General features: G+C 35.3%; 1 protein-coding gene across 1 annotated transcript; it reads left to right on the top strand.

Moving 5' to 3' along the window:
* The first annotated feature begins 14,830 nt into the window (after positions 1 to 14,830).
* On the top strand, positions 14,831 to 16,762 carry LOC147567920 (Glycosyltransferase family 29 (sialyltransferase) family protein). The gene has a single exon (XM_086654414.1). The coding sequence runs from the start codon at positions 15,355 to 15,357 to the stop codon at positions 16,528 to 16,530; it is 1,176 nt and encodes a 391-aa protein (XP_086510540.1). The 5' UTR covers positions 14,831 to 15,354; the 3' UTR covers positions 16,531 to 16,762.
* The last annotated feature ends 3,272 nt before the right edge of the window (positions 16,763 to 20,034 follow it).

The raw sequence follows: 20,034 nt of genomic DNA, 5'->3' as shown, positions 1-20,034 counted from the left end.
TCCCAACATGCCAGCAACAAGATAGAAGATAATTTTTTCTCTATTAGAAACGTATGACCTAGTTTGTCAAACTTATAGTAGGATACCATTCACAAACTTGATTTCCCGATTCAAAATGAAAAAAAAACTGAAAACAGACTTCTATCGAATTGGTGATGCATCATATCATACTACTAGTTCATTTAATCGTTATAAGAACTCGAGCATGTTCCTATGTGATGTTAAGAATGAAGCTAATGACTTATCGTTTTTAGTCGATTCATCTTTCAAGATTAGTGTTGGAATTGTTATGTCTTACACTAAAGAAACAACATTTCGGACAAAAGCCTTCACTATAGCCTATATGTACTATTGTACTAACCCAGCAAAAATGCAGACTTCCAGCAACTAGGGTTTTGTTAATATCTTCAAATCACTTTCTTTTAAAAAAATCCTATCTAAACTTCAATAATCAAATCAACTATGTATATATGGGAGCTAGAATACTACTCTAATAGCATATGAAGGAGCTTACCCCAAGGTAAGATTAGGTTATCTTTTAACCATCTGAATCGAAATCTTTATCGGTATCATCTTCATCATCAGGCGGTGGTGATGGAGGAAGCTCTTCAATCAACTCGTTATCACTGTCGTCGTGTTTGCCCGATAATTTCCTCGCTAAAATCGCTTCCATGATCAATGGAATTGCATCGTCGTTCCCCTTATCATAGTATTCATTTATTAGTCGCTTGAAGTCTGAACCCCAAAACAGAACTCAAAATTAATTCCACAATAAAAAATCGAGTACACCATGTTTTAACTGGAAACCCTAGAATTGATTGAAATAGAGAGTTTATTTACCTTTGGTGTCGACGTCTGGTATACTGGTGGTAGGAGAAGGAGTAGGTGAGCCGTTTTCTGATGAGAAAAATTTGAGAAATGGAGGTGAAGAAGTGGGAGGATGGACAAAGAATGTAGGGTTTTGTTTTAAAGTCGAACTACTAGAGATTGAATGGCGGGAATATAGAGAAGAAGAAGTGGAGAGTTTCAGCAGCGTTCGCCTCATTCTTTGAATCTGTTTGGGGGGTTAGGGTTTAAGTTGTCCTCGGCTTGTGCCTGGTGTTGAAGATGATGAAGTGAAGATGACGGTGTAAAACGGGATAAAGACTGAAGTTGCCATCCAAGTCAACTGCGTCAACTTCGATTGACCAATGTCCACGTAGCCGAATCAAAAGTGGGATGCCTCCGGTGACCGTTCTTGTTTTTTCATAACTGAAAATTTATTATAAGGATGATGCATTGATGCGGACCAACCTTCTAGACTACTATTGATATTGTAGTTTTGACGGAGAGAGTGTGAATAGGAAATAAAGAGAGGCCAGGAAAGGAAGATAGAGAGTGTGAGAAAGAGAATCGGAGGTTGTTTTGGTTGGAGGAGGAAAAAGATTTGAGAAAAATGAAGTGTGGGTGAATTCCGATTCTCTGTCCCAATTTTTCTTGTTTCTCCACAAAATGCTCTTGTTTCTCCGAAAAATGATTTTGTTTCTCCAAATCCCCTTTCTCCAAAGACATGTTATCCATCATTAAGTAAGTACGAGTGTACGACTAGAGTTCAACAAAAAAAAAAAAGTAAGTACGACTAGAAATACGATCGGGTAGATAGTAGTCTTATCTTTTTCTATTTTCTACTCTCTATGACATCTTTAGAGTTTCTCTTCAGTTATTTAAAATCTCAAACATTTCCTAAATGCTAAGCACTTCTATTTTGTCAAAGCAATGATTTATTCAATTATTTAAAATCTTTGACATTAGGTTACATCATTTCAAAAATATTTTTTGTTCTTATATTTTTTTTAGCAATCTTGCCAGCATCACTGGTTGAATCTGGTCTTATTGATAAAATGATTATTTTTCTTATAGAAAAAAATAATATAATAGATGTTTTTTGTTGAGAAACTCAAACTAATTTGGTAACAGTTGAAATTGATCAAAGAAATTGTTTTATTCCTTGATGATTACAAAAGAAATATAAGACTCTATTTATAGAGTTACAATACTACTAGTTTCTAACTTTACTAGTTTCTAATATTTTACTAGTTTCTTAATAGTTTATACTAATATATTTACTAGTTCCTAAATCTTACTAGTTTCTAATATTTGATATTTCCTAATATCTATTATATGGGATATCTTAATATATAGAAAGATATTTCAACACTCCCCCTCAAGTTGGTGCATAGATATCGCACATGCCCAACTTGTCTACCATTTTCGAAAATATTCGACTTGAAACTGCTTTGGTAAGAACATCAGCCAACTGATCTTCAGATCGGACCTTTGGTAACTCTACAATGTTGTCTTCCAACTTTTCTTTAATAAAACATCGATCCACCTCAACATGCTTTGTGCGGTCGTGCTGGACTGGATTGTGAGCAATATCACATGCTGCTTTATTGTCACAATATAATTGAATTGGTCTTTCAGAAGGATATCCTAAATCATCCAACAGGAGTCTTAACCATAACGCTTCACATATGCCATCAGCCATTCCTCTAAATTCAGACTCTGCACTTGAACGTGCAACAACATTATGTTTTTTACTTCTCCATGTAACAAGATTTCCACCAACAAAGGTAAAATATCCTGCAGTTGATCGCCTACCATTTACTTCACCGGCCCAATCTGCATCAGTATATACATCAATAGTTCGACAACTCGAATTTTTAGTAAACAAAATACCTTTTCCAGGAGCCGCCTTCAAATATCTCAAAATGCGTAAAATAGCATTCATGTGTTTTTCACCGGGATTGTGCATAAATTGACTAACAATACTTAACGCAAATGTAAGATCTGGTCTCGTGTGCGCCAAGTACATCAACCTTCCAACCAGTCGTTGATATCTTCCTTTATCAACAGGTATCTGATTAGGCTCCACTGACAACTTTAATCCTTCTTCGACAGGTGTATCAATCGGCTCACACGCTGACATACCCACCTCATGTAACAAATCTAAAGTATACTTTCTTTGGGATAAGAAAATTCCATTACTAGATCGAGATACTTCAATTCCAAGAAAGTATTTCAATGGACCAAGGTCTTTCATCTCAAACTCTTTAGATAAGTAATTCTGTAAAGCCTTTCGTTCTTCAGGATCATCCCCAGTAACCACCATGTCATCAACATATACAATAAGTGCTGTGAGTTTTCCTTTCTGCCTTTTTGTAAATAAGGTATGGTCAGAATTGCTTTGGTGATAACCGAATTCCTTCATAGCCTTTGTAAACCTTCCAAACCACGCTCTTGGTGATTGTTTTAATCCATACAATGACTTTTTCAATCTACATACCTTCTGGCTATGTATTTGTGGTATCTTGCATCCCGGTGGAAGGTCCATATAGACTTCTTCTAATAGTTCCCCATGCAAAAAAGCATTCTTTACGTCAAATTGTTGTAGTGGTCAATCTAAATTTGCTGCTAACGATAACAAGACGCGAACAATGTTGATTTTTGCAACTGGAGCGAATGTCTCTGTGTAATCGACTCCATAAGTTTGAGTGTAGCCTTTTGCCACTAGTCTCGCTTTGTAACGTTCAATTGTACCATCTGCTTTATACTTCACTGAATAAATCCACCGACATCCCACTGGATTTTTATCTTCTGGACGATCAACTAGCTCCCAAGTGTCATTCTTTTGTAAGGATTTCATCTCCTCATTCATAGCTGCTTTCCATTTTGAATCAGATAAGGCTTCCTGTACATTGTTAGGAATATATACAGTAGATAATTGATTTACAAACGACTTATTTGATTCTGACAACCGATGATCTGACACATACTGACTCATAGGATATTTGACTCTACTAGTCAGCTCAGGTTTATATGTCGGTTTAGGAATACCTCTGGTTTGACGCGACGGTAATATTTTCCTAGGTGGTTAGGAAGGTGCTTCAGGAACATCCTCGACAACTGATTGGTTTGGTGTGTTACTAACCCTTGGTTCAACGGCTTCAGTCGGAGGTGAATCCACAATTTGTTCAAAGATTTCATTAACACTTTCTTCCATTACCGATTCAGGTGTTGGTAATTCTGGAATTTCAATTTCAGCTCTACTTATTTCTTCAGGAATCAAATTTACTTCAATATTAGACCCAATTTTGTTCTCTTCTACATGATTATCCGTTTCTTCATAATCAAGAGTCAGAACTTCATGCTTAGTTTTCTCCCCCTGAAGTTCAGACTCAGGTGAAAAATACTTAGAATCTTCATGAAAGATAACATCCGATGTAACAAACATTCGTTTAGTTGGAGGATGATAACATCTGTACCCTTTCTGATTTGCACCGTACCCTACAAATGCACATCTTAATGCCCTTGGAGTTAATTTTGTACGTTGGTGCTCATGAAGATGAACAAATGCTACACACCCAAAGACACGGGGAGGTAAATTTGAAACTGTCGGAGAAGTTGTAGCATCCGATAGAGCTTGAAAAGGAGTCTTAAAATCAATAGTACTAGATGGTACTCTATTAATTAAATAGGTTGCAGCAAGAAGTGCTTCTCCCCAATAAGATAATGGCATATGTGCTTCGATCAACATAGCCCTGATAACTTCTAACAAGTGACGATTCTTTCTTTCAGCGACCCCGTTTTGTTGAGGGGAATTTGGGCAAGTAGTTTGACGAACAATACCATGAGAAACCAAATAAGTTTGAAGTTCATGATCCATATACTCTCCTTCGTTGTCACTACGAAGTATCTGAACATTTGCGTTGTACTGAGTACTAAACAGTTTATGAACCTTCTGAAACAATAACTTTACCTCACTTTTAGATTTCATCAAACAAACCCAAGTCATCCTAGTACAATCATCAATAAAGGTAACAAACCACCGAGCCCCACCCAAAGTAGGAACCTTAGATGGACCCCAGACATCGGAATGTAAGATCATAAAAGGAGTTGGACTTTTATTTAAATTTAACGGAAACGATGCACGATGACTTTTTGCAAGTGCACAAACATCACATTGAAAACTTGAAACATCGCATTTAATAAATAGCGATGGAAATAACTTCTTAAGGTAACCAAAGGAGGCATGCCCCAGACGGCGATGCCATAACCATATTTCATCTTTATTTTTTATTTCAGAATTGTTCACTACTAATGCCTGACGTAATTTATTAGAGCTTTCAGATACTAAATCCAAGTAATACAACTTTCCTCGCCTAACACCATAACCAATTGTTTGCCTTGTCCGGATGTCCTTAAAGACACAAAATTCAGGCCAAAATATGACAACACAAAATAGAGTGGTGGTTATTTGAGACACTGATAATAAATTATGATCTAAAGATGGGACAACCAAAACAGAGTCTAAGTTCAATGTGTTCGTTAGAGTTATAGGTCCTTCCCCTACAACAGGGGCAGAGGTGCCATTGGCAGTAGAGACATATTTATGTGAAGATTCGTTTATGGTTGAGACCTGTCTAGAATCAAAAGTCATATGATCTGTAGCACCAGAATCAATTATCCAAGTACTATTCGAAAATTGTGTAGACATATTTAAAGTCTTGCCTACATTACCTGTAGTGGCTATTGTCGATGAAGCTTGCTTAACAGTTGGATCTAAAAGGGTCTTCTTAGAGTTTTTCTTTCGATTATGATCCCACCATTCTGGATAGCCTAATAGTTCATAACAATGACTTTTGGTATGACCAATTTTGTTGCACTGTGTACACTTATAAGTAATTTTGTCAGATTGACCAACAACTTTAGCAAAATTTGAATTTGCCTTATTGAGAGTCCTTATTGCGGAAGCATCAGTTGCCCTTCACTTTAGCTAAACCAAAAAACAAGATGAAGATGAAAGGCTCTTCTCTTTCAATCAATATAAATTCCCAAACACAAATTTAAGACTTTTGGCTCTGGTACCAAGTTGAAATTGATCAAAGAAATTGTTTTATTCCTTGATGATTACAAAAGAAATATAAGACTCTATTTATAGAGTTACAATACTACTAGTTTCTAACTTTACTAGTTTCTAATATTTTACTAGTTTCTTAATAGTTTATACTAATATATTTACTAGTTCCTAAATCTTACTAGTTTCTAATATTTGATATTTCCTAATATCTATTATATGGGATATCTTAATATATAGAAAGATATTTCAACAGTAACTGCTTAAACTAAAGGTTGTTAGCCACAATATTACAAATTTATGTCTTACACGTCCTTTAAGAAACTTCTAAAGAATTGCTCATATCTATATAACAAAACACAATGTTTTGTGCTGACTGGGACAAGTCGAAAGACAAATCCGGTCGTTTATTGAGATTTTGATAAAATCCACACCCTTTGATCTATTACCTACTTTAAAAAAAGAAAAGTTATTCACCCACTAAATGGAAGAAAGTAAATAAAACCTCTAATCTGGACGTCAGATATGATCAACTTTTAGATTATTTCATTTATGATTAACGTTGAGAATCTATTATATAAATGATGACCATTCTTCCCAGTAGGATCCAAGGTTGGCCATTAGATCATGCAAATAATCTCTCACTAACTCCCCTCATTAATCTAAATAGTCTTTCTCTCCATCTTAATTTCAATTATTTATCTCTTAACCTTTACCTCTCCACAATTTAACCGGTTAAATAGAAATCAATTTAATTAATTAATCCCCTAATTTCTCTTTCCCACTTTTATTTCTCATAACTAAATCGTAACGGTTTCTCTTTGTAACGTTCAACAGAAATCAATTCACCAATCAATTTAATATCCTAAATCCTAATAACCCTTTTTTATCTCGCTTTCATTTCTCTGATACGACTTTTAAGTGGGCATCTCAACCATTTTTCCGTTTCAGTGTTCAACTCCCAAGGTTGTACTTTCACATTGTCCCTATGGTTTCTTTCTCTCTATAAATGGTGTTTTCTAAATGATATCCCTCATCCATTACAAGGCCTGAATGTTTTGCCTGAATAGGTTCCTTTCTCTCTCTATGGGTTCTTTGTATGTATAGTTTCTCTTCTTATAAATTAAAAGAAATGGTTTGTAATGTTTCATTTTATTTGTATTTCAAAAGTATGAGTGCATGATCGTGCTCTAGCCGTTATAAGTTTGGTGTTGTACTGTTGTGTATGACTTTCAATTCTGTATAGTGTTCGATTTTACCATGTAAGGCATAAACTTTTATTGAAGCAGCATACACCAAGAAGACTGGTTACAAACAAATGATTTGTTTAAAATAAGCAAAGTTTTTGTCAAGAGAAGTTTCCTGCTGATCAATTCGAAGAAGAACATCATTGATGGATCAGTAATTTTCTGATACGAGTGTGTGTTTGTACTACAATTTTATTTATACAAAACTTATTTTATTTTTACTAATTTTTTTTATTATTATTTGAGTTTTTGATAGTGCTTCATAACAATCTAGATATGTTGTGGTCTTGTGCTTTCTTCCTTCACCATTTCTTTCAACAAGCATAAATTGGATTATCAATTCCTCCCACGACTCATCTCTCTCATAAAGTCAAGTTCCAGAGATTATACCTAATTGATGAATTGATAACCCGGGTGAGTTGCGATCTGCTACCTAATTCTGAATTTTGATATGTTCGATCTTCTACGACTTTTATGAATTTTTTTATTGCGGTAAGTGATCAAGAAGGGTTTTTTTTATCCTTTTTGTATAACTTTGAATGTCCTTTGTATTTAAAGAAGCTTTGAACTCCAATCTTCGGATAAAACTTCTCATGGTTGTGTTTAGGTTATTATATTGTTACCCGGATTATACTTTTTGTTTTTATTTATTTTTTCAGAATCTCTGAGTACATCATCTTGACGAATTAACTAATACAAGGTTTTCATATGTTAGTTTTGTTTTAGAGGTGCCACATCCTTAAATTAGGGGGTTTTTAGGTTTTCATTTTTAGGTTTTTACTTTCTTATTGGAGGGTTTAATTTATTAGAGTATGGTATGTTTGTTTTCTTCATTCATTAGTTGAAATATCTCTTTATATTATGTATGAGGGATGAATCTATTTCGATTAATTTATTTATGGTAGGCTTTGGTTGCAAAGAAGATATCTTATGTTTGATCTATAGACGTCTCATTGAAAATATCTTGATTTTCAAGTAAAAGCACATCGTCTTTATGGTAGACTTTGTATTCTTACTAATCCCCCCCCCCCCCCCTGATGCAAACAGTTAAAAATTAAATTTTCTTGTTTATTTTTCTTATAATGTGTAATTTTGAAATATGTAACTTGTTATATAATTGTACTCGGCTTTTTTAGGAACAAATTTATTCTCCGGGGAGGAACAATTTGCTCATAGTTCACCCCTTAGAGCCCTCTTTGACATTGCTTATTATGTGTAACTTTGAGATACGTAACTTGCAGTGTAATTGTAAGTACTCGGCTTTTTTTATGAACATATTTGTTTCTTCACATGTGCAATATGGTAAGCACCATTTTGAGGTGTTTTGGTTTGTTGGTGAGTAATAGGGTGATGAGACAGAAAGCGACGAAGTCTGGAAGTGAAGTAGAGATATAATGTATTAACGTGATACTGAAGTTGTCTTGGTTGGTTCACATAACTCCATATCTCATATTTTGAGGTTCTTTCATCTCATATTGAAAAATAATTTTATGTCCTGGTTCCAGTCATAAGTTTGCCTTTCCATCCTCGCTATTGGCTTTCTCTATTCCCAATGTATTTCACCACTGAAGAAAATTATCTAAATTAAAACACAAGAGATAACAGAAATGATAGCTAAATGAGCTCTGATAATTAGTTATTGACATTTATTCTCCTCTTTTTTATCTACTGACTATTGTATTTCTTACTAATCCGCCTTTTTTTCCTTCTTTCCATTTTGTATCTATTCCTGAAACTACGAAATAAGTTACTATATTAATTAGGTTAAGTTCTCTTCGTTTGGTATTTCATGTTTCCATTGTGGCTAAAGTGCTTGGTTAATGTATTGTGGTTTAATATTATGTAATGTTTAGTCATGCATAGGTGATGGTTATATTGTACCTCTGCTACAACTCACGTGAGTCATATTTAGGTAATGTTTAGTCCTCAATATGACACTGGATCCAATACAAAAGCACTTTGTCACCTTTCAAGAGTCCATTTGAATTTGTTGGGACATTCTTTGTACGCTAATTCAGGTTTGCACAACGGAGTATCATACGTAGAACTATTTTTACCTTCTGGTCTACTGTTGTTCTGTATCTTTTTTGTTCTTATATATTTTGATTATGTAAATTTATGGTATTAATTCATTTGTATTTGAATCTTTGGATTGTTACGATTTCTTAGCATTCCCGTGCCCTATGGGCACGGGTTTTTCCTAGTCTATTTAATAAAACAGAAGGGAAAATGATGACTGGGACAAACATCTTTTTTTAATAAATGATATTGTCTAGAAGCCCTTCTCAAAACTTAAAATATAGTCCTTCGTAGAATTAAAGTTACCTATTTAAAAAACAATAGTCCTTTCCTTCTTAGAAATAAAATAACTAATTTAAGAAAAAAAAAAACAAAAAAATTTTAAGGGTTAAAAAAAAATTAAAATCTCTCTCACTCTCAATAAAATAATACTCCTAACTAATTTAAGAGAAAATAATAACTAATAAAAATCTCTCTCTCTCTATAAAATATAACAATAAATTTCGTAACATTTGATTTATACAAGTGTCCGTGCCCTAAGTCACGGGATATACCCTAGTATTTCATTAAAGAACAATTGTTTTAAAAAAATATCAATGAGCAACTATGTAGTTTACAAGGGTATACTGCATGTTCACTGGATACAAACAGTTTTATCGAATTTATAATTTCACCTCTTGGAGATAAGTTTGAGAGGTCTAATTCTAGCCAATGAAGAAAGTTTGAAGATAAATTTTAGAGGTGTAATCTCAATGGTTGCGACTTTTGGGCATAAAGATTTTGGTCAATAAGATTTGACCTACGGGGACATCTTCACTTTAGGTCGATTTTTTGTTTTTGTTTTTTGATCTCCTTATGTCTTTATCTCTCATTTTCTCTTCATCCATCTCTCTCATGATGTTCTCTGAAACCCAAACAACATCTCCTACCCCAATTTGAATTCAAAGCAATGAATGACTCTTACAGAATTCAAATATTTCTCATTATATTTTGATTGGGTTAAGTAGAGGTGGAGCCAGGATTTAGAGTAGAGACGGGCTAAAAATTGATGTCAAGAAAAATCACCAATTTTATTGATAAAAAAAATGAAAATTGATTTTTTTTTATTAATTGAAAATTAACGCATATGATCATAACTGCAACAAGATTACGAAATCATTCAAACTAGACAAACGAAACGAAGACATTAGATAGTTGTCATTGTTGGAACTCTCATGATGCATATATGCCCATAGTAAGAGAACTTTTTAAATTGGTATAAAGAACATTGAAATACAGAAAAAAAAAATTCGAAAACCTCGTTTTAGGGTAAATAAAACTTCATTTAATTGTGCTTGTTGCGTGGGAAAAGAAGAATTAACCAACAAAATATTTGTATTAGCGTAGTAAAATTTGTTTTCTAAAGAAAAAGAATATATATATTTCTAAAGCAAACACACTCTCCAACTGAATAAAGTAGTAGGTTTCTTATTATTAACAGACAAAAGAGGGAATGGAGTTGAACAGGTGACCACCACTTACACTCACCGGAGGATAATTTGAAAACCCAAAATTTGGTGTTAGGGTATAATAGAAAACTAGACCCAAATCTAATAAATATTTGGAAAAAGAATCAACTTGTGAAAGTACAACTTTACCCTTAAATTAACGTGAAAAACATTTTTGAAAATTTCTGAACAAAACTTCTCAGCCATTTTGTAAATTTCTGAACAAGTTTGTTTTTACTAAAAAATTATTGAGTTATTTCTCTTTTGGCCCCCTACTTTGTGACCAACTTCTTTCTTGGCCTCCTAGTTTTCATTAATTCAAATTTGGCTCCATATTTTCAAGTAAATGTCATAACTACCCTTCCTAATTTAAAAAGAAAATATTTAAAAAAGAGATATTTCCACCTCACCTCTCTCTCCACCTCGACTCTCTCTTCTCCGACAAAGGTCGTCGGGCAGAAAATTTTCCGGCCGGCGACCTTCAAACATAAAAGAAACTCTACTATCTCTCTTTCTAAGTACTTCGGCGAAGGGGTTTCCCTCCGCCGAAAGTCTGTTGAACCAGCCCTTCGAAGATCTGTTCCGAACAGATCTAAAGGTCTTTTCGGCCTTCAGATTTGTTGAACCTCAATATACCTCCGGCAAAGGGAAACCCCTTCGCCCGAGTATTTAGAAAGAGAGAGGAGAGTTTCTTTTTATGTTTGAAGGTCGCTGACCGGAAAATTTTCCGGTCAACGACCTTCACCGGAGAAGAGAGAGGTGAGGTGGAAATATATATTTTCTTAATATTTTATTTTAAAATTAGGAAGGGTAGTTATGACATTTACTTGAAAAAAGGGGGTAAAATTTGAATTTATGAAAAATATGGGCCAAGAAGGAAGCTGGTCACGAAGGAGGGGGCAAAAGGAAATAACTCAAAATTATTTTGCAAATATATTTTGCATTTAACAATTACATACTGATAGTAACATTTTGGCTAAAACATTTTTGATTTCTCTTGTAAAGAAAAAATGATTTCCGCACTTTTTGTTTTGTTTTTGACAAAAACATTTGGATTAATGCATTTTCTATTTGAATTTTGCAAAAATTAAAAAGTTATGCATATTATCCTTTCTATTTGACAAACCCATTAATGGACAAACAATATTTTGGCTAATGCATTGTATATGTTGTTAACAACATGATTATTTATGTTGTCAACATAATTATTTATGCATTGTATATGTTAGTAACCATGACATCCTTAGAAGGAACATCTGGTTCAGGTATTCTATGGAACAACTTCGAAGCATATCCTAATTGGTCCCATTTCGTGTGCATATCCACCGTAGATGTCTGTACAAAGATATGAAACTGGAACAACGACTTTAAGACATGTGTATGAATGATTTAAGAGAATTTGATGTTAAAGAGCTTGGCAGATGTTTTAGCTACGAAAGCAAATGTTAAACCGATTCATAATGGGATTGCTTCATTTGGCGGACTATAAGGACAACTTTAGGAGGGGAGTTCTCATTTACACTAGTTCTGATCAAGGTGTTCCATTGAGTAACGTTTGAGATATTTAACATTCGGTTTAGGCTTTTAGTGGTTGAGGTGGTTCGTGGTCGACAATAGCGGTGGTTGTCGGAAGTTGTAGTGGAGAGGAGAGGTGAAGATTAGAGGAAGAACAATCAGGCAAATTTTTGAGCTAAAAAATAAATATGCCCCATAAGTATATCTTTATTGACTAAGTATTTCTTTCTCGAAGATTTTTCTTTATCCACCAAAGAATCCAACAATCTCAATCTTTTGAGATAAATTTGGTAGGTGTAATTTTAGTGTAGCACAAATTGATTTTCCAGATTAAGTAATTAGATCCATCAAGTTTTTCTGAAACATAATTCGATAGATGAGAGATTGAGTTACCAAACATCGGAACAATCGAAGAAGAAGCAGATGAAGAAGAGAATGCCATTAGAGAGTAATTAGTTTGTCTTAGTAATCACAGTAGAGAGAGAAAGTTGAAGAAGAAGATGAACTCGAAAAAAAATCAACCAAGCTCTGTTACCATGTCAGAAATAGAGAAAGCTAAATTTTATTAAACTTCAATCAATCATCTCAATTACATGATAGAGTATTTGTAGCTTTTAGAGAGAAAGAGTTAGATGATAACTAACTCATAACAGAATTCTAACGACTGTTGCTTTCATAACTAACTTTGGAAAGTCTGTTAGGATTTTATAGGCACCATCATTTGACTTAAGCTTTGTGATTGTTACACCTTCATTACACCTGACCATATACTCTAACAATGAGTATGGGGGTTTAAGGAAATGTTGAGTTCGATCTTGAGAGATGGAAATGAAACATGAGGAGAAACTCCATTGATTTCGGCGGAGAGAAGTTTAGTTTTGGGGTCTTTGGGTTTGAAAATTGTGAAAGGGAGAACAAGAAAGATAACTAGAAGAGTGAGAAAGTAGAAGAGAATTGATACACATTTTGTAATGATATGTCGTTTTAGTTCAGAAGTTTTGGTCGTGTTTGTTGGAGAGAGAAATACAGAGATTTAGGTGATGAAGAAATTAGATTTGAGAGAGAGAGACTCGGTCAGAGATAGAGGGAGACTCGGCGAGAGAAAGCTAAAATTGGAGTGGGTGGGGGGGGATGCAATGGGAGATAGAGAGAAACACAGTGAGAGATAAAAAGAGCTACATAGAGATATTGAGAGAGACAAATGATGGTGCTAGTGATCGTAGGTGGTGGCCAGAGTTGGTGATCGGAAGTAGAAAGATGAGACAGAAAGATTTGAAAAAAATAAAATCAAGGTCGACATCTATGACAGTTTACTGACAATTCTTGTTGGACATTGAGTAGAAATGGTCAACTAAAATATTTTTTCCGGTAACAATTAGAAAATAAATTTGTCACCTAAAAATGACTAACTTTTAACAAAATCTTTGCACCTGGAAAATTATTTTTGTTTCTCGAAATTGTCGGCCTTCAAAAGTGTCATTTCAGCTACTAAAAAATTAGACATATTCTCGACATGTACCCTCATCCCTTATTAGTGTAGATAGTATTGTATCTAGCTGAATATTAATAAGCCAATAAAATAAATAATGGCAAGGGACGTGCAACTTTAATATCATGTAATTAACTGGATAATTAAAGGTCGCGGCTTTGGGTAAAGAAAATTCTCCGGGGAATAAAGACTTTTCTTAAAATTAGTCAAATAAGATTGACTTTTATGTTTCTTTTTATGGCTAAAGGGCTTCTAATTTTGGGAGTTCAAAATAAAACAAATTTTAGAAGGCTCCTCCATCTCATCACCTCTCTCTACCACCTCATCTTTTCGCCACCTCATCATCTTCTCCGACAAAGGTCGCCGACCGGCCAATTTTCCGGCCGACAACCTTCGCCGGAGAAGACGATGAGGTGTCGAGAAGGTTAGGTGGCAGAGAGAGGTGATGAGATGGAGGAGAACTTTCAAAAAAATGTATTCTGTATTCCCCATAAAAATTTATTCTCCGGAGAACTTTTAAAAAAATCTAGATTCCCTCGAGAATTTATTCCCCGGAGAATTTTCTTTATTCTTCAAAGCCGCGGCCTAATTAAATAGGGCCAGCGCTTTGGGGAAAGCTAAATAGTTTCCGGGGTATGAAATTTTAAAGGTAATATGCAAAATTTTGAAAAGTTTTCGGGGAAACATATTTTATAGGGAATATGGTTCAAAATAAAAAAAAAACTCTCCACCTCACCTCCCTCCACCTCACATCTCTCTCTCTCTCCACCTCATCTTTTCTCTCCCTACCATTCTCTCTCTCTCTTATCCGATTAGGTCGCCGACCGGAAAATTTCCCGGCCGGCGACCATGAAAAAAAAAAATTCACTCATTCTCTCTCTCTCTAGAAACTCCGGCGAAGGGGTTTCCCTTCGCCGGAGTTCCGGTTTGTTGAAGAACAAGAACCCCTTCGCCGGAGTTCCGGTCTGTTGAAGAACAAAATTGACCAACTTTTGACCAAATCTTCACACCCCGGAAACTATTTTGCTTTCCCCAAAGCGCTGGCCTTAAATAGGCAAATTCCTTGTTAATCCCCCATTAAATCTATTATAGTTATTTATTTTTATATATTTATGATATGTTTATAGTTTATTTAACTTAAGATGCCCTATTCATTTGTCGTTACTAAATTAATCACAAACCGACCATTTCATAATCTAGCGGTCGTCATTAATTCGACAGATTATTTTTACCAGACCTCGAAAGAGAAAGAAAAAAATCACAACTTTTTCACAAGATATTGGGGGATTTCGTTAGCTAAGCAAATCTTCTTTTTCACAAAGTAAGAAATTTCAACTTCTTTCATTTTCTTTGGTTGATTCATGAAATATTTCATTTTGTTTGATATGATTTTGTTTCAGTTTTCTATTTGATTCTCTGAGTTTCTGAATAAAAATGGCAAATTTTCTACTTCAAGATCTGAGCTATATTCGTCCAGTTAGGGTTTATGTTTGGTAGCTCAGCAAAGAAAGAACAAGATAGATAGAGATAGAGAAAGAAATTCTAGAGAGAGAGAGAGAGAGAGAGAGTGGGTTTTGTTCTATTTACTGAAATGATGAGATTTCATATTCGATTTATCTGGTTAAGATCTGTTCGATTCTTTTACCTAATTTAACAAAATTTCCCTAATAAATTGGAAGATTAAAGATTTGATCTGTTCTAATGAGAAGATCACTTCGGTTCCTGTTTAGTCTTCTTCTCTTACTAGCTATAATCACCTCTCTCAGCTGTAAAATCGCAACTCGCGGGAGTTTCAGTTCTTTTCCGACTGAAAATATCTTTCAGGTTAAACAACCATTGCCAGAATTAAACTCCACATTACTAAAATTTGCAGAGATTGATATTGGTGAAGCAAAAACCAAGCACGAGATAGAACAATTACTTGAAGGAGACTATGGTAGTAGTCAAGGAAGATACCGTTCGATCTCTGCTTTGCAGAAACAAAGTGGACTTAGTAGACGATCAAGATACTCGAATCGAGGTATACCAATTCATTTTCGATCTCCTAAGTATGATAGAAACTGGCCGGATTTTCGTAGAATTCTTCGTGATTGGTTTCATAAAAAAAGATTTCAACCTGAAATTATGTCTCAATTGATAAACTTAGTGAAACATCCTATTGATCAACATTATGGTTTTGATTTCGGTTCGAAAAGTAGTAGATATTCGTCTTGTGCAGTTGTCGGAAATAGTGGAATTTTGCTTAAGACTCAATATGGGAGTTTGATTGATAGTCATGAGATTGTTATCCGACTTAATAATGCTCGAACGATAGGGTATCAGAGGAATGTAGGATCAAAAACTAGTATATCGTTCGTGAATAGTAATATCCTTCATCTTTGTGCTAGAAGAGGAAGTTGTTCTTGTCATCCATATGGCGAAAAAGTACCGATTATTATGTACATTTGCCAAGCTATTCATCTTATGGATTATACAGTTTGTAATTCATCTCATAAAGCTCCATTACTATTTACTGATGCAAGATTCGATCTTTTATGTGCTCGAATTGTGAAGTATTATTCGTTAAAACTGTTTATAGAAGAAACGGGTAAGTCACCGGAAGAATGGGGACCTGCTCATGATGGAAGTGTTTTCCATTATTCTTCCGGTATGCAAGCTGTGATGTTGGCATTGGGTATTTGTGATAGAGTTAGTATTTTTGGGTTCGGGAAATCGACAGAAGCAAAGCATCATTATCATACTAATCAGAAATCAGAACTTCATTTGCATGATTATGAAGCGGAATACGCGTTCTACAACGATTTGATCGAAAAACCGGAGGTAATTCCATTCCTTATGGGTAAATATAAGATTCCTCCCGTAGTTATACATCATTGAGTTTTCCACGTACGAAATCTTTTGATATCTTTGTATTAGTTTGGATTCGTTTGCCTCATGGTTTTCTATGTCTCGTGTTGTCATAGTAGCTTTCCACGAAAATTGGAAACAAAAAAAAAACCTGAAGTTGTGTTGATGATTCTTTTTGAGACCCTCTGCTAGCGAAGGCGATAGAGGGCACTACTTTTGTAAGATTGAAACTCTAGAAATATGATTACAAGATATTGCCTCATTGATATATCTATACGACGACTATATAAACTCTAGAAATATGGAATGCCACAAAATGCAGTAAGCGTCAAAATTTTGCTTCTTTTCTAAGAATTGCTTATCACAACTAACCCAGGTTGAATTACTGTCATGTGGAGAACTAACATGTTTGAAATGCTTAAACTTTTTTTTGATTATTAGACTGCAGTCTGTCGATGGTAACATTAACCAAGTGTCAGACTGTTAAGCTGACCCGAATATTTCCCAGGCAAGGCCATGGAATTTGAGTGTTTAGGTTTTCAACCATCCGGCCTGTGGTTGCTCTATTCTATCCTTTTAACCCCATAGATGAGGCTGGAACTTAATACTCAGGTAGAATGAAGAATGGTGTAGAAAACTTTAGTTGGTTGAAAAGTTTGAGACTCTATGCACTAAGAAAATTTTGCTAGAAGATCTTAACAAGCTTAATAAGCAGGTTGATGAGAGAGAAACTTAGACTTCAAAGAAGGAAACGGAATCATGTTTGTGTGTTTTTTAAAGGGTTATTTTCCAAATGGCCCCCAACTTTGTGACCAGCTTCCTGCCTGGCCCCCTACTTTAGCAATAATTCCCGTATGACCCCCTTTTTCTGTTATCTTTAACATTCCGTTACTCTCTCTCCTCCTTCTCATTTTCTTTCTCTGCCAAGTCACCTATCACGCCACATCATCATCTTCACCGGTGAAGGTCGCCGACCGGCCAAATTTCAGGCTGGCGACCTTCAAACATAAAAATAAAAAAAATATTAAACTCTTCTCTCTCTCTCTTAAATTTTTTTACAAAAAACCTTCTTCTCTCTCTAGATCTGGTGAACCAGATCTGGTTCACCAGATCAATGGCCTGCGAAACAGACCTTCAAGGTCTGTTTCGAAAGACATTAATGGCCGCGAAACAGACCTTCAAGTTCTGTTCCGCAGGCCATTGATCTGGTGAACTAGATCTGATTCACCAGATCTAGTGAGAAGGTTTTTAAAAAAAAAAAATTTGAGAGAGAGAGAAAAATAAGAGTTTAATATTTTTTATTTTTTATGTTTGAAGGTCGCCGGCCGGAAAATTGGAGGAGAGAGAGAATGAGATGGAGGAGAGAGTAACAGAATGTTAAAGATAACGGAAAAAGGGGGCTATACAGGAATTATTGCTAAAGTAGGGGGCCAGGCATGAAGCTGGTCACAAAGTTGGGGGCCATTTGGGAAATAACCCTTTTTTAAAAGGTAATATGTATTAGGGTTGTTTCGCAAATAGCCCCTAACTTTGTGACCAGCTTCCTGCCTAGCCCCTAACTTTATCAAAATTTCCCAGATGGCCCATTTTTTCAGTTACCGTTAGAACACCGTTAACCAGTCATCAACTCTCTCTCCTACATCTCATCACCTCTCTCTGCCACTTCATCTTCTCGCCACCTCATCGTCTTCTCCGACGAAGGTCGTTGGCTGGCCAATTTTCCGGTCGACGACCTTGAAATATTAATTTTTTTTATTTTCTCTCTCTAAAAACAAATATTTATTTTCTCTCCTCTCTCTCAAAATACTCCGGCGAAGGAGGGTTTCGTTGGAGTATTTAGAGAGAGAGGAGATATATATATATATATATTTTATTTTTTTAGAGAGTGAGAAGAGAGAGAAAATAAAAAAAAATTATATTCGAAGGTCGTCTGCCGACGACCTTCGTCGAAGAAGACGATGAGGTGGCAGAGAGAGGTGATGAGATGTAGGAGAGATAGTTGATGACTGGTTAACAGTGTTCTAACTGTAACTGAAAAAAGGGGCCATCTGGGAATTTTTGATAAAGTTAGGGGCTAGGCAGGAAGCTGGTCACAAAGTTAGGGGCTATTTGGGAAATAACCTTATGTATTTTTGTCTCCAACCTAAGACCTAGAGGGTGGAAACCAAGTCGGTATTCTGTTTGTGTTTTCAAACTTGCAGCTGCATAGTATGTGGTAATGCTCCCCACAACCCCCTACTTTCCAACAAGTTGCTGGGTTTTGTCGTCTTTTACCCACTTCCACCTTCGATTGCGAGGGACTTGAGGTTGTTTTTCAATTCGCTTCTTTCTCTCTGGCAAGGTTTGAACTTCGCGTGGTGGGGGAAGCTTTCGCATTACTCATAGAATTGACAAATTAAATTCTGAACAAATTGCTGGACATCTCGCCAGAAAAGAAATTGCACGCAAGTTGCATTTTTATGGGTTTAATAGTAAGTAGTTGAATTAACAAGTAACTGGACTAACTTCGAGTAAATCAAACTCGTCTATAGGCTGAGCCTGAGCTAAATTGGTGAACTCGGTTCAAGGTCACCCCTTTCATCATGCGCTTTGCGGTTAAGGTTCTTAGAGGGAGAAGGTGATAGGATGGTAAAAAAATAAATAAGAATCTCACATGTATGTGAATGCAGAAGTGTTATACATAATGGCCTCCTCTCGCCCACGGCGACTCTATGAGGACATGAGTCTCGAGGCCAACTACTTAAATACCATATTTGACTAAGTTTGCGTTTCTTATTTCCAACCTAACTTTCTTACGAATTGAATCATCTAAACTAACAAAAGCAAGATCTTAAGAGGCTCATGTAGTCATTAGGACTGGCCAGGATACCTCAACTAAAACCCTAAAAAGGTGAGTTCAGAAGGGTTTAATTGTGGTCACTTGACCCTGAACCTAATACAATGATGTATTTTGTACCAAATCTCCATCATTCACAATTGCAGAGAATTAATGGGTTGTGATATGATTTAAATTCATTAGTGACACCAAAGTCTGAAACCATATGACTTTTAACAAAGAAATAAATCATTCCATTTGTGGATGAGATCACAAGGTTGAAGGTTACAACTCATCTCTCTCTCTCTAAACATTATACATATAACTATAGGTTAGGTAAAGTGACACTTGAAAATAGACCAGGCAACACGAAATCCCTTCACCTTCATTATTGATAAACTACCTCCCCAAACAGCTACCAACATAATACCCAATTGCATTGTCAAAACTCCTTTTCATTATGTCTCACACTGCTCCATTAAGTAAACATTCTTTAACTATGAGTTTTTTTTTGTTGTTGAAATAAGTATGAGTTGTTGAAGTTTTTTTCTTCGCGTTAGTTGCTAAAGGTTTCACTAAAGAGAACGACAAATTTTAAATCGTTCTTAAGAAATTAATTTCTTTTCTTCGTATGTCCTTTGCCTCATTACCGAAAAAGAAAGTAAAGGGGGAGGGACGACGAGTTGGAGGACACTCCAGAACCGCTTAATTGATCCATA

The sequence above is a fragment of the Eschscholzia californica genome, unplaced genomic scaffold (assembly GCF_041429995.1).
Source record: "Eschscholzia californica isolate CP2 unplaced genomic scaffold, dmEscCali1.0.p SCAF_1, whole genome shotgun sequence".
NCBI classification, from domain to species: domain Eukaryota; kingdom Viridiplantae; phylum Streptophyta; class Magnoliopsida; order Ranunculales; family Papaveraceae; genus Eschscholzia; species Eschscholzia californica.
Note: the sequence above shows the minus strand (reverse complement) of the source record. Positions and strands in the feature narration are given on the sequence as shown.